The sequence below is a fragment of the Ochlerotatus camptorhynchus genome, unplaced genomic scaffold (assembly GCF_037179485.1).
Source record: "Ochlerotatus camptorhynchus isolate MF236.1 unplaced genomic scaffold, CSIRO-AGI_Acam_v1.1 ptg000452l, whole genome shotgun sequence".
In the NCBI taxonomy this organism is placed as follows: domain Eukaryota; kingdom Metazoa; phylum Arthropoda; class Insecta; order Diptera; family Culicidae; genus Ochlerotatus; species Ochlerotatus camptorhynchus.
This window is the reverse complement of record NW_027040938.1, coordinates 226,698-240,755: the sequence shown is the minus strand read 5'-3', so window position 1 is coordinate 240,755 and position 14,058 is coordinate 226,698. Positions and strand designations below refer to the sequence as shown.

General features: G+C 45.5%; 1 protein-coding gene across 1 annotated transcript in view; it reads right to left on the bottom strand.

Annotated features, from left to right (window-relative positions):
• The window catches only part of LOC135712007 (protein ILRUN), a 176,668-nt gene that overhangs the window by 36,485 nt on the left and 126,125 nt on the right, over positions 1-14,058 (bottom strand). The window contains exon 5 of the mRNA XM_065234974.1: positions 11,957-12,084. Coding sequence (XP_065091046.1) covers positions 11,957-12,084 — 128 coding nt within the window. The remainder of the gene's footprint in view (positions 1-11,956; positions 12,085-14,058) is intronic.

Here is a 14,058-nt window from a genome sequence, read left to right as displayed (position 1 = left end):
AGACAGAGAGGAACGAAGAGAAGTGTTTCGAGCGGGCCAGGGCCGCTTTTAAACGAGTGATAAAGCAGAGCAAGTCAAACTGTTTTAAGGAGCTGATGCCAACCCCTGGGGCGACGCATACCGAGTCGTGATGGCGAAGATCAAAGGTCCAACGATACCCGCTGAAATGTTCCCAGAGAAACTGAAAGTCATCGTGGAAGGACTTTTCCCGAAGCACGACCCAACAACCTGGCCACCTACACCGTACGGAGAAGGAGAGGGAGATAACGTCGAAATCACCAACGAGGAGCTCGTAGCAGTGGCGAAAGGATTGAAGGTTAAGAAAGCTCCCGGTGCGGATGGAATCCCCAACGTAGCGTTGAAAGCGGCGATCCAGTCATCCCGGACATGTTCAGGATGGTGCTGCAGAAATGCCTGAACGAGGATCACTTCCCTGACAGGTGGAAGATACAAAAGCTAGTGTTGCTGCCGAAACCAGGAAAACCGCCGGGGGATCCAGCATCATACAGGCCTATATGTCTGCTGGATACACTCGGAAAACTCTTGGAGAGGATCATCCTAAACAGGCTGACGAAATACACGGAGAGTGAGCACGGATTGTCGGAGAGGCAGTTCGGATTCAGGAAAGGGAGGTCGACGGTGGATGCAATTCGGACAGTGGTCGAGAGAGCTGAAAAGGCGTCCAAACAGAAGCGGAGAGGAGATCGATATTGCGCCGTGATAACGATCGACGTTAAGAATGCGTTCAACAGCGCCAGCTGGGAGGCCATCGCCGAAGCACTGCATAGAATTAGGGTCCCTGACTACCTGTACAGGATCCTGAGGAGTTATTTCCAGAACCGGGTTCTGGTCTACGAGACAGACATGGGACAGAGATCGATTAGGATTACAGCGGGAGTTCCACAAGGCTCCATCCTTGGTCCAACGCTCTGGAACGGGATGTACAACGGCGTGCTAATGCTGAAACTGCCCAAAGGAGTTGAGATCGTTGGCTTTGCGGACGACGTCGTCTTGACGGTAACAGGCGAGACGCTGGAAGAGGTGGAAGTGTTGTCAACCGAGGCAATCGACATGATTGGTAACTGGATGAAAGGAGCTAAGCTGCAAATAGCCCACCACAAAACGGAAGTGTTATTGGTCAGTAACTGTAAAGCGGTACAGCGGGCAGAAATCACCGTCGGGGAGCACACCATAGCCTCGAAGCGTGTGTTAAAATACCTGGGAGTCATGATCGATGACCGGCTAAACTTCAACAGCCACGTCGAATATGCCTGTGAGAAGGCTTCGAAGGCCATTAACGCGATAGCTAGAATCATGCCGAACAACGCTGGTCCCAGAAGTAGCAAGAGGCGTCTTCTGGCCAGCGTGTCATCATCGATACTGAGATATGTAGGTCCAGCCTGGGTTCCAGCGCTGGAAACGAAGCAGAACCAAAGGAAACTGAGCAGTACGTTCCGGCTCATGGCCATGCGAGTCGTGAGTGCGTACAGAACCATCTCGTCGGAAGCAGTATGCGTTATCGCCGGTATGATCCCTATCGGCATCACCCTGGCGGAGGACAGCGAGTGCTACAGGCAGAGAGAAGCCGGAAGAGTACGGAAAGTTGTGAGAGTGGAGTCATTGGCTAAGTGGCAACAGGAGTGGAACACGACGGAGAACGGTAGATGGACACATAGACTAATACCGATTCTTTCGACCTGGGTGAACAGAAAACACGGAGAAGTCAATTTCCACCTAACGCAGTTCCTGTCTGGCCACGGCTGCTTCAGGAAATACCTGCATCGGTTGGGACACGCAGCGTCACCCCTCTGTCCGGAGTGTGGCAACGTCGATGAAACGCCGGAACATGTGATTTTCGACTGTCCATGGTTCGAGGAAGTGCGAACGGAGATGCCCGTCCTTAACGTGGAGAATTTCGTCGATGAAATGTGTCGAGAGGAGGACTCTTGGAATACCGTCAGCAACGAGAAGAGCAGCGATCTAGCAACGCCAGCTAGCGCTGAGAGTACGACAAGTGCATGAGCACAGCCACCCCCCGAAGTAGTCGCTTCACAGTGGTCCCGGGGGGATCTAGGCAGAGGAGAGAGTAAGGAATGGGTTTTAGTGGAGTTGCACTAGGCAACTAGTGGATACCACACCGTGCCACCTTCACTACAGGCCAGGCTTCTTGAAGCTTTCCTAAACCTTACTATATATATAAAAAAAAAAACACCACACACACACACAGAGAGAGAGAGAGAGAGAGAGAGAGAGAGAGAGAGAGAGAGAGAGAGAGAGAGAGAGAGAAAACACACACACACACACACACACACACACAACACACACACACACACACACACACACACACACACACACACACACACACACACACACACACACACACACATAGGTTGGCAAACGACTGGACTAATGCGAACCATTGGTACTTCGTGTACCTGCAGGTATAAAATAGACCCCAACACCTTCCGTGGGCGTGGTCACTTAGCCTTTTGTCCATTAACACCTATCCTTACCTCCTCGCGGTGCCAGCTGGGGTGCGAGTAACCATAGGAAAGATCGGGTAATAACCCCGGTGGGACCTTGGTCGTATGCTGACAGGGAAGGTGGGCCCCCTCTACAGGGCTTCTACGTGTGCCAACGGGCACATTAGGATGGATGCCAGTAAGATCCTAACTACGGCATACTGGTCACGGCATGACATAATGGACACGACACGGCACACTGATTGGATCACACGCGCAGGGCTGACAGTCGTGCTATTCTGCTCCCTGAGTAAAGAAGGGTGACACCTTCTTGAAATGGCGAGTGGGCTAATGGTGCGGCTGCCCTCGTCCCGGTAAAACCTTGGCAGGCCTCCGGATACGTTCGAAACTCGTCACCTTAGATGGTGGTAGTAGGCTCAGATGTAACAGTCCTGACTTACGCCGATCTGGCTCTGAACACGGTTTTCATAAGGGATCGTGTCAACCCTAGCATGGCCTCCCTGCTTGCATAGACAACCATGAGATCACGATAGGCGACTACTACTATGAGTGGAGATAGCGGTCTGGAGGGGGGACACAACAAAATGGAGAAAAACGGCGAAAACACCAAAAATAATGAGAAAAAAAACACAAATAAAAACGACGACGGCTGCACGCCGGACAAAATAAACGGAGGAGCGAACGTGTTTGCAAGAAGCGGAAAGTTGCAGAGATCACCAGCGTCGAACCAGGCGACCACAGCGAGTTCCAGTAGTAGCATACCCCAAGTGGAACAGCATGGATCCCAAGGAAAGCAGCTAGGTGCGGTGCCATGCCAAATATTTACATCGAAATCCAGCAGTGGCAAACAGCAAGAATTGCAGTTTGGAAGAACCAAAATGACGGAGGTTAGGAGGAAGATCGATCAGCTATATGTGTTCGTGAAGGATAAGAACAACATACACAAAGAGGTCAAGCTACTAGCGACGGTCATCAAATCCGGCATAGCTGTGGTAGATCGGGAACTGCAAGAATGGAGAAGAAGAGCCGAAGCGGCCGAAAAGGCTCTGCTTGAGGCCAAGGAGAATACAATGCTGGCTGAAGCGCAGGAGACGCCGAAGGGATCAACGAATTCACGTCCGGAGAAAAGAGATAGGGAAACGCCAGGAGACGAAGAGGACCCCAAAAAACACAAGGACGACGAAAACGGGGACGAATACGAAGACGGAGAAGACAGTGATTGGCGTAAAGTCGAAAACCAGAAAGAGAAGAGGAAAAAACTGAAGGAAGAGAAACAAAGAATGAAGGAACAGAAGAATAAGGATGAGAAGGAAAATAAGAATGAAGAGGAAGAGAAGAAGAAGACGGAAAAGAGGAAGAAGGAAGTCAAGAAGAAGGAAAGCCCAAGGAATCGTAGGGAGAGAAGTAAGGGCAACGCTCTGGTTTCGAGGCGAAAGACAAAACGACATACGCAGCACTCCTCCGGAAAGTGAGAGAGGATCCGGAGTTGAAGCAACTAGGCAAGAACGTGGTGAAAACCAGGCGCACCCAGAAAGGCGAGATGCTCTTCGAGCTGAAGAAGGACCCGTCGGTTAGGAGTTCAGCCTTCAAGGAACTCGTCGAAAAATCTCTTGGCGAGGACGCAAACGTAAGAGCCTTATCGCAGGAGTCAGTGGTCGATTGCAAGGATCTGGATGAGAACACAACGGAAGACGAGGTGCGATGTGCGCTGAAGGTTCAATGCAATCTGGGAGATGTGCCTATGACAATCCGGTTGAGGAAGGCGTACGCCCGAAAAAAAAATAACAACAAAAATACATTTAAAAATAATGTAACAATAAGACGAAAATTATTGTCTTAACAATGATTTATATTGTTGATTTATGTTGTACTAAACAGTAAATTTCATGGTAAATGGAAAATTTACAATAAAAAAGGGGGGTTGTTAAGTATCTTAACAATGAAATTTTCGAGATTTCCCCATATAATTTTTTTTCAATTACAGTATATATTATTGTTATTTTACTGTTGGTTGGAGAATTTATTGATTAAAAAAATAACAGTGTACTTTAGAGAGTATTTTTTTTAATTATTATTGTATGATTATTGACTGCACGGAAAAGGTCTGCATTAAGCGGGATTTAGATGAGGCAGGTGAGTTGAATTCAACTCAAACCGATCTGGTCGTAGGCGTTCAATTGACTCGAATGTAACAAAGGTAAACAAAGTCGAGCTATCAGTGTCAATCGATTCTCCTGCTATTACACTATATACTGTCCGAATATAGGATCAAATCCCATTTTTAAATTTATTTGCCAGTCAAATTGCTTTTTGACGTAATCACCTTCCGATCAAAATAGTTTTCGATGTTACTATGGAGATGCCGTTTGACTTAAGTAACAGCGCTGAGAAACCCGTGAAAATTGTACGTTCGTCGTTTCGCTTTCTCATTATTAAAGTGAATAAATCGAACTGTTTGTTGCTAAGATGATTTCGGTAGTCCTAAAATGATGAATGGGCTGCACGTAAGGAGACGTAATTGATAATTCTCCCGAATATCCTGGTAAATACACTTTGACTTAAGTGGCCCAAACGACGTATAATAACTTTTGACTCAAAAACCAGTATTTTTTACCATGAAAGCTAGCGATTTGCATTTGTATGATTAAAACCCTGCTAAATATGTTAAACATTGCTATCACTATGAGATTATATGTGTTTACTTGGAAATAGGAATAACTTTTCGGTCATCAAAACAAAACATTATTTTTCTCGGAATGGTGCGAATGTTACTTACGACATAATGAAAATTTGCTCTTGAAGTCTGATATCGGTCAGCCAAACGAACTGTCAAAGCCAGAGCCATACGGGCAGCGCCTATCTTGATTACATTGGCAGTGTTGCTGACCCTCTCATAGTCTGCATGCTTCAATTAGATTTATTTTTATTGTTCGTGACGTAACCCACAATGACAACACATCAATATTTAATGTTAACAATAAAATAAATGAAAAATACGATAAAAATCATTGTAACAACATTTTATTATGTACCTTCACATCTAGGTAGCACTTTTGCCGTTTTCGGAAGGGTACAACATTATAATAATCATTTTTATTGTCGACAATAAATATTAATGTTAGAGCATTGTTTCCACTGAAAATTTCACTGCAATTTTTTTTTTCGGGCGGTGGTACACAAACGGCGTCGATACGACTTGCGACGGACGCAGCTAACGAGTTGCTGAAGACAGGACGAGTCAAGGTTGGGTGGTCAGTATGCCCCCTGAAAGCTATCCCTCGGTTTACCAAGCAAATGGAGAGATGCTTTAAGTGCGGTTTTTCGACGAGCTGAGAAGCAGTTCTGGAGTATTCGAGGCTGTGCCTGTGATCGAACGTTTGTTTTTTCGGTGGAGTTTTTTAAATCTATAATCGATTGCTGATCTGGCCAAAACCAGACCCAAGAGACAATTTCTAGTTCCTCATTCTAAGTCCCTATTATTTGCCGCTGAGAAGCTGTTCCGAAGCCAAGTAGGACCACAACGAGGCGTCCCATCATTCGTCCCATCACTAGATCCATCATTCGTTGAGTCGCAGCGTTGAACCTGACTATTGGCCACGAAAAGGCTTGCCAATGCACATCAAAAATCGACTACATACATCCGAACATTTGTTTATCTCAAATCGATAGAAGACATTCCGCGCAACTACTATAAACCGGACTAGTTCATGTTAAACTTCGTCATGTTGTATAAATATTTCAAATCAAAAATATAGTTTATGTTCATATATTTCACATAATTCTTTTACCTTTGTCCTTCTCCTTTTTCTTTCCCTTTTCTCTTTTCAGAAAGCGAGTAATGGTGCTATAGCCATAAGTTGTAAAAGGCTAGGACAAGAGTTAGTGCCCCAACCGTCAGAAGAAAATGGAGCATCACTTAACCTTTCTAGCTTTGATGCTTCCAACGACCAACCAATCATATAATCGGAACGTACGGTACGAGATGTCCACGTTTCATCCATTTATTGAATTCTAAAGCATCGTGTTTAAATCTTCGATTTAAACAGGCCCGATGTTTTCTGAATCATCTTGCCCCTTAAATGCTGCACAGTTCGCCTGGCCGTTTTGATATGTGTGACGCATCTTCGATGTGAAGCATACATCAAATAGACAAGAAAAATGATGTAGGTATATATATCATTTTCCAGGATGCTTTCAAGAACTGGCTGTGTTGGTGTTAGATTAGATTAGATTAGAAATGGAGAGATGCTTTAAGTGCATGAACTTTGGTCACCAGACGAGAAACTGCAAAGGCCCTGAAAGATCGGAGCTGTGCAGGAAATGCAGAGAGAAGGGGCACGTTGCTAAAGACTGTATGAAGCAACCGAGGTGCATGCTCTGCAGAAAGGAGGACGGAAACGGCCATAAAACAGGCAGTTTCAGGTGCTCAGCTTACAAAAAGGCGATAGCGGGCCAATAGTAATGAAGATAACCCAAATAAATCTCAATCATTGTGACACAGCACAGCAACTGTTGTGGCAGTCAACAACGGAAACAAAGTGCGACGTTGCAATGATTGCGGAGCTGTATCGAGTCCCTCCCGATAACGATAACTGGGTGGCCGATAGAGCAGGGAAGGCGGCAATAAAAGTTATGGGCAGGTATCCCATACAAGAAGTGGTGACGAGGTCTTACGAAGGTTTTGTGATCGCCAAAATTGGAAACTTCGTATGTAGTTGCTATGCACCCCCGAGATGGACAATGGAGCAGTTTCACCAGATGCTAGATGGACTCACCGGGGAGCTCACCGGACGGAGACCAATCGTCATTGGAGGAGATTTCAATGCTTGGGCAGTGGACTGGGGAAGCAGATCTACCAACGCAAGAGGGTATAGCCTGCTGGAAGGTCTGGCAAAGTTGGACGTCAGTCTGGCCAACGAAGGAACCATGAGCACCTTCCGCAAAGATGGTAGGGAATCTATTATCGACGTCACATTCTGTAGTCCGTCGTTAGTGGCAAGTATTAACTGGAGAGTGTGTGAGGAGTACACTCATAGTGACCATCAGGCGATTAGGTACAGCTTTGGCCAACGAATACCTACGGCAATGTGGAAAACGAAAGTAAGCAAGCGGAGGTGGAAGACGAAGGCATTCGACAAGGATCTCTTTGTAAAAGCTCTCCGGGTAGACAGCAGCGTCCCAGACCAAAGCGCGGACGAGTTGACCGAATCGTTAGCGAGGGCATGTGACACAACCATGCTGAGGAAATCGGAGCCAAGTAACAGACGGCGCCCAGATTACTGGTGGAACGAGGCACTTAGCGCCCTCCGTGCTACTTGTCTCTGAATCAGAAGGCGCGTTCAGAGAGCAAGAACTGATGCAGACAGAGCAGAGCGAAGGGTGGTGTTACGAGCAGCCAGGGCCGCTCTAAACCGGAAGATAAAGCTGAGCAAGTCAAACTGCTTCAAGGAGCTATGCCGAGACGCTGATGCCAACCCCTGGGGTTATGCATACCGAGTCGCGATGGCGAAGATTAGAGGTCCAATGATGCCGGTTGAAATGTGTCCCAACAAGCTGAAAGTTATCGTGGAGGGACTTTTCCCACAGCATGACCCAACGAACTGCCCACCTACACCATATGGCGAGGAAGATGAAGACAACGTTGAACAAGTCTCCAACGAGGAACTCATAGCAGCAGCGAAAGGGTTGAAGGCGAATAAAGCTCACAGCCCGGATGGAATTCCCAACGTGGCGTTGAAGGCGGCGATCCAGACGTTCCCGGACATGTTCAGGATGGTGCTGCAGAAATGTCTGGACGAGGGTCAGTTCCCTGATAGGTGGAAGGTACAAAAGCTTGTGCTGTTGCCGAAGCCCGGAAAACCGCCGGGGGATCCTGCATCGTATAGGCCAATATGCTTGCTGGATACCGTCGGAAAGCTCTTGGAAAGGATCATCCTGAACAGGCTGACGAAATGCACGGAGAGTGAACACGGATTGTCGGAGAGGCAGTTTGGATTCCGGAAAGGGAGATCGACGGTGGATGCAATTCGGATAGTGATTGACAAAGCCGAGAAAGCTTCCAAACAGAAGCGGAGAGGAAATCGATACTGCGCCGTGATTGATGTGAAGAATGCATTCAATAGCGCCAGCTGGGAGGCCATCGCCAAGGCGCTCCATAGAATGAGGGTTCCAGACTACCTCTGCAGGATTCTAAGTAGTTACTTCCAGAACCGGGTCCTGGTCTACGTGGCAGACACGGGGCAGAAATCGCTTAGAATCACGGCGGGAGTTCCACAAGGCTCCATTCTAGGTTCCACGCTGTGGAACGGAATGTACAATGGCGTGCTGGCGCTAAAGCTGCCCAAAGGAGTTGAGATCGTTGGCTTTGCGAACGATGTCGTCTGGACGGTAACCGGTGAGACGCTGAAAGAAGTGGAAATGCTGGCGGACGAGGCGATAGATATGATTGGTAACTGGATGCAAGGAGCGAAGCTGCAGATAGCCCACGACAAAACAGAACTGATGTTGGTCAGTAGCTGAAAAGCAGTGCAACGGGCAGAAATCACCGTTAGATAGCACACCATTGTTTCGAAGCGCGTGCTAAAGTATCTGGCAGTGATGATCGACGACCGGCTAAACTTTAATAGCCACATCGAATATGCTTGCGAGAAGGCGGCGAAGGTCATCAACGCAATAGCCAGAAGCAAGCCGAGCAATTCTGGTCCAAGCAGCAGCAAGAGGCGTCTTCTGGCTGTGTCCTCATCGATACTAAGGTACGGAGGTCCAGCCTGGGTTGAAGCGCTGAAAACGAAGCAGAACCAAAGGAAATTGAGCAGTACGTTCCGGCTCATGGCCATGCGAGTCGTGAGTGCGTACAGAACCATTTCGATGGCGGCAGTATGCTTTATCGCCGGTATGATCCCAATCGGCATCGACTTGGCGGAGGACTACGAGTACTATATGACGAGAGAAACCAGAGCAGTACGAAAAATGGTGAGAACGGAGTTGATTGCTAAGTGGCAGCAGGAGTGGGATGCAGCAGAGAACGGTAGATGGACACACAGGCTAATACCGACTCTTTCGACCTGGGTGAACAGGAAGCATGGAGAAGTCAACTTCCACTTGACACAGTTCCTGTCTGGTCATGGCTGCTTCAGGAAGTACCTGCATCGGTTCGGACACACAACGTCACCCTTCTGTCCGGAATGTGTGAATGTGGAAGAATCACCAGAGCACGTGGTCTTCGAATGTCCTAGATTTGATGCTGTGCGAGAGGATATGCTCGCCCTTAGCACGGAAAATGTCGTCGAAGAAATTTGTCGAGAGGAGGGCACCTTTAACGCCGTCAGCAGAGCAGTAACGCAGATCATGTCAGCGCTGCAGCGAAAATGGCGAGAAGACCAACTAGAAAGTAGTAATGTACTCACACAAGAGCGAACTGAAAGCCGAAGCCGGGAGAACTCTTCGTCAGAGTAGGCTGAATCCACCACCGGGGATAACCGAGTAAAACGTGACGCTGAGAGCTACATGGCTCACAAATTGGAGAGACGATTAGCGAACTGGAAGCGCCAATTAGCTGAGGTAAAGTGAGGTGCGTAATGCACGGCCCCCTCCGAAGTAATACGACAAGTGCTTCCGGAGGAAAAGGGCAAGGCGTCCAAGGAGGTTTTATGGCGGTAAGAATCTCACACACCGTGTCACCGCGACTGTGCGCCCAGTCGTCTAGCGATGGCACGATGGCCTTTTTGAAGATTTCTTCCTTGCCAAAAAAAAACACACACGCACACACACACACACACACACACACACACACACACACACACACACACACACGCCATATTGAGTAATCCAGCGGATTAAGATCAGGGCTGAATGGTGGCCATATATCCTTCGCCTAGAATGGAAGATGTTCCTGCAACCACTTCTGAGTGCGGTTCGAGGTGTGGCACGAAGCCCCATCTTGTTGAAATACAACATTTGGCTTCGGACCGTACTGTTCTTTGATCCACGGAAGAACATACTTACTTAAAAGTCCGATGTAGACCTCCGTGTTAACTTTGTCGCCTTCTGGAATGAACACCGGGTCCATTTTTTTGCCATCGGAAGCCACCAATCCAAACACCATAACGCTAGCAGGATGCTTGGTCAGATACACGTTCTTTGTCATCGACCACGCCTTTTATCGGAAGAGAACTAATATACCGGTCGGCTCTTGAATTTGATACGGGATCGACGATAAACATGCTTTCGTCGGTGAACAGGATTACCGGATTTTTTCGCTTAAGGAAGTTCAAGATTTTCTAGCATCGTTCGACTCGTAGCTCCCGGATGCGGATGGTAATCATGTGTGTTTTTTCCGTGCCCTCGACTTCGCCCCGCAATCTTCCTTTACGATCTTCCGTGCCGTATAGCTACTGATCCCGTGTTCCTTTGCCATTTTCCTTATTGAACGCACTGGATTCACCCGAATCTTCCTTTTGATAGCAGCGATAACCTTCGGAACCCGAGCTGACCTCGGACGACTTGTGGCCACATTCGTGGATAGTTGTCCTTTCTTTTCTCGGTCTAAAACCCTTTTGACGGTCCACTGGGACACTCCCACGGCGATTGAAATGTCTTTTTGCGACATTTTCGCGTGGGGCAAATCACGAATACGCTGCCACTTCAGAAAACGAAGACATTGTATGCACAGGTGAAACGGGAACCTTATTTGTACGATGGTGCAAACATTATCACGCATACGGTAATTGGGACAAATGGGCTAGTCAAGTAAGTTCCATATTCATTGTTGGTACAACCAACCGGTCAGCACTCGTGTTTATTTCAGTTACCGTGGGGACGTAATTTGTGATTATCCCGGTCCCTTTCAATTTGTCTCATTATTTATGAACGGCCCTTATATTTGAAATGACGTTTCACATTAATCTAGTGATGTCCGATTTTTCATTGAATAATCGATTTAACGAACCGAAAATTAAAATATTTGCAGTTGGTTGTATCATGTTGATAAAAGCATTAACTTCTGCAGAGGATCATTTCAAACATGTGCTGCATTCTCATTGATGGAAAAATGACAGCACAGCGAACAAAATATAATCGATTGTTTGTTAATCGAGTAATTAAAAAATGTGACATCTCTGATTTTGATGTGATTGTTTTGATGAAAAAAAAGCGCAAAATTTCACCTCAAGCGAGGGGACAGCATAACCACAAAATTACCTTGCAAACGAGGGGTATTCATTGGATAAAAGGGACCGTGAAAGAGGACAATAAAATACATAGTTTTTCTTCCAACTGTTTCATCTTAGTATTTTTCTTTGGTATCCCTAATAAAATTGTTATGGTTATTTTGCTTAACTACTTGTTCCAGGTATCATCCAAACCATTTATGAAATAGTTCTATGATTTGTGTTATCATTCGTTTATGGTATTTTTTTTATTAGGGACAACTGCTGTTGCAGGTCTCGACACCAGTTGAGAGGGGTTGTACATACCTGAAATGATGCCGATGGACTTTCGGCAATATCAACATCTGGGGACGCCATTGGTTGTAGCTGTGACATCTGCTGTGTTATAGCTAATGTTCCACTTTCGCATACGTCAATATTAGACGTAATTGCTTCTGAAATTTAACATAATTGATAAATAATCAACACACATGGTTTAGAATAAAACTGGTGAAAGAATAATACGAAACATTGCAGGTGCTGTGACGAGGTCGTATGTATCGATATCGGTTTCTATAAAATATCGATATCATTTCGATATCGGATCGGATATCCAATATTCAATGGAAAATACATTAAACATATTTCATTCCCTTCCAACTTCATAATGTATTTGGAAAAACAAAAACATCGACATTACACAAACAAAAATAGTCTGTCCATTCTTCGAGGCTATATCGCTCAAAATTACAGTACGAACTGTAAAACGAGGAAAACGCCGAACTCGGTAAACAAATACCGAACAATCTGCAAATTACAAACTCGTTTACCGAACTTCTGTAAATTATTCCAGACTGTCAAATCGAAAAAAGATCATTTTTATTTCAAGTGTAAAACTAAACAGTGTCATCAGTGACCGGAAAATCTAGTGAAACAACGCAGGTATGCAAACAAATACAGGTGCATGAAGAATGCACTCTCTTAAATATTCCGTAAGAAATTGATTAGGTATTACACCTATTTTTTTCTACGATTGTTGTTAAGACACTATCTGGGATTCTGTGCTTTCTATGCTGGGATCAGGTTTCAGTGTATGTTTCTTGACTGCATCACCATAAACAGCCACCTCCAAAATTAACACTTCACTGAGCAATGTCTGACGCCATTTTGAAATCCAAGATGGCGACTTCCGGTTAGAGAAAAACAGGGGAATACTGTCAATACCCAACAATATGGGTATTTTTAGAATTGGGATGACGGATAGGGACCGGAAATCAATGAGTGACGCTAACGGCGCCGGTGGTGTAGTGGTAAGCGTGATTACCTCTCACCCCAGCGGGCCTGGGTTCAATCCCAGTCGGCGCCGCCGGGATGTTCTGAAGCATAACATCTCTGATCACGCCTTCCTTCGGATGGGAAGTAAAGCCGTTGGTCCCCGGTTCATGAGTTGATGGGTCGATAGGTAGGGTCCAGGTGTGGGAGCTGCCTTCATGGCACGTCGGTAGCATTGGTGCTCAGCACGGAAAACAAGATCGACGGAAAAAACAAACCAAAGGAAAAAAAAATGAGTGGCGCCTTTTTTAAATCCAATATGGACACAATTCGCGCCAAATCGTATTCGGAACTGGCAGCACCCTCTCAGATTTCAATGAAACTTTTTGGATGTGTGGACCTTGACTAAATATGCCACTTTGCATACTTAGTTTTTCCAAAATTTATCTAGACTAACATTTGAGAAGGGCCAAACTTTTTCTGCCGATTTTTTTCAAAAAAATATTATGGAAAAATGACAACTCCTACAAAAATGTGTTGTATGGATGACTTTTAGGAAGTTATCGAAAAAAATACAATCACAAATGGGGCTTCATTGCTTTCTGAGATGATTTTGAGCTTCACTGGTTTAGTTTTGTGTGAAAATGGAAAATCAAAAAAAAAATCAGTTCAGACATGTAAAAGTTTTTGTAAGAAAAACTTTTTTTCCTTAAAAGTGCCCATCTCGCAATGTATGGACGGATGGTAGTAAACATAATTACCTATCTTGAGGCAATGTTTCATCCAAATCAAACATGGCCATTTTTTTTAAATCGACTTTAAATTTTTTAAATCGATTTTTTTCAGTGTAGGTCTCAAACTAATTTTTTTTTCAGTATTTTTTTTTCGATAATTTGGTCAATTTCCTAAAAGTCATCCATACAACATATTTTTGTTTGAGTTGTCATTTTTCCATAATATTTTTTTGAAAAAAATCGGCAGAAAAAGTTTGGCCCTTCTCAAATGTTAGTCTAGATAAATTTTGGAAAAACTGAGTATGCAAAAGTGCTTCTTTAGTCAAAGTCTACACATCCAGAAAATTTTATTGAAATCTGAGAGGGTGCTGCCAGCTTCGATTCGATTTGGCGCGAAATGCGTCTATGGTGACTTCCGGTTAG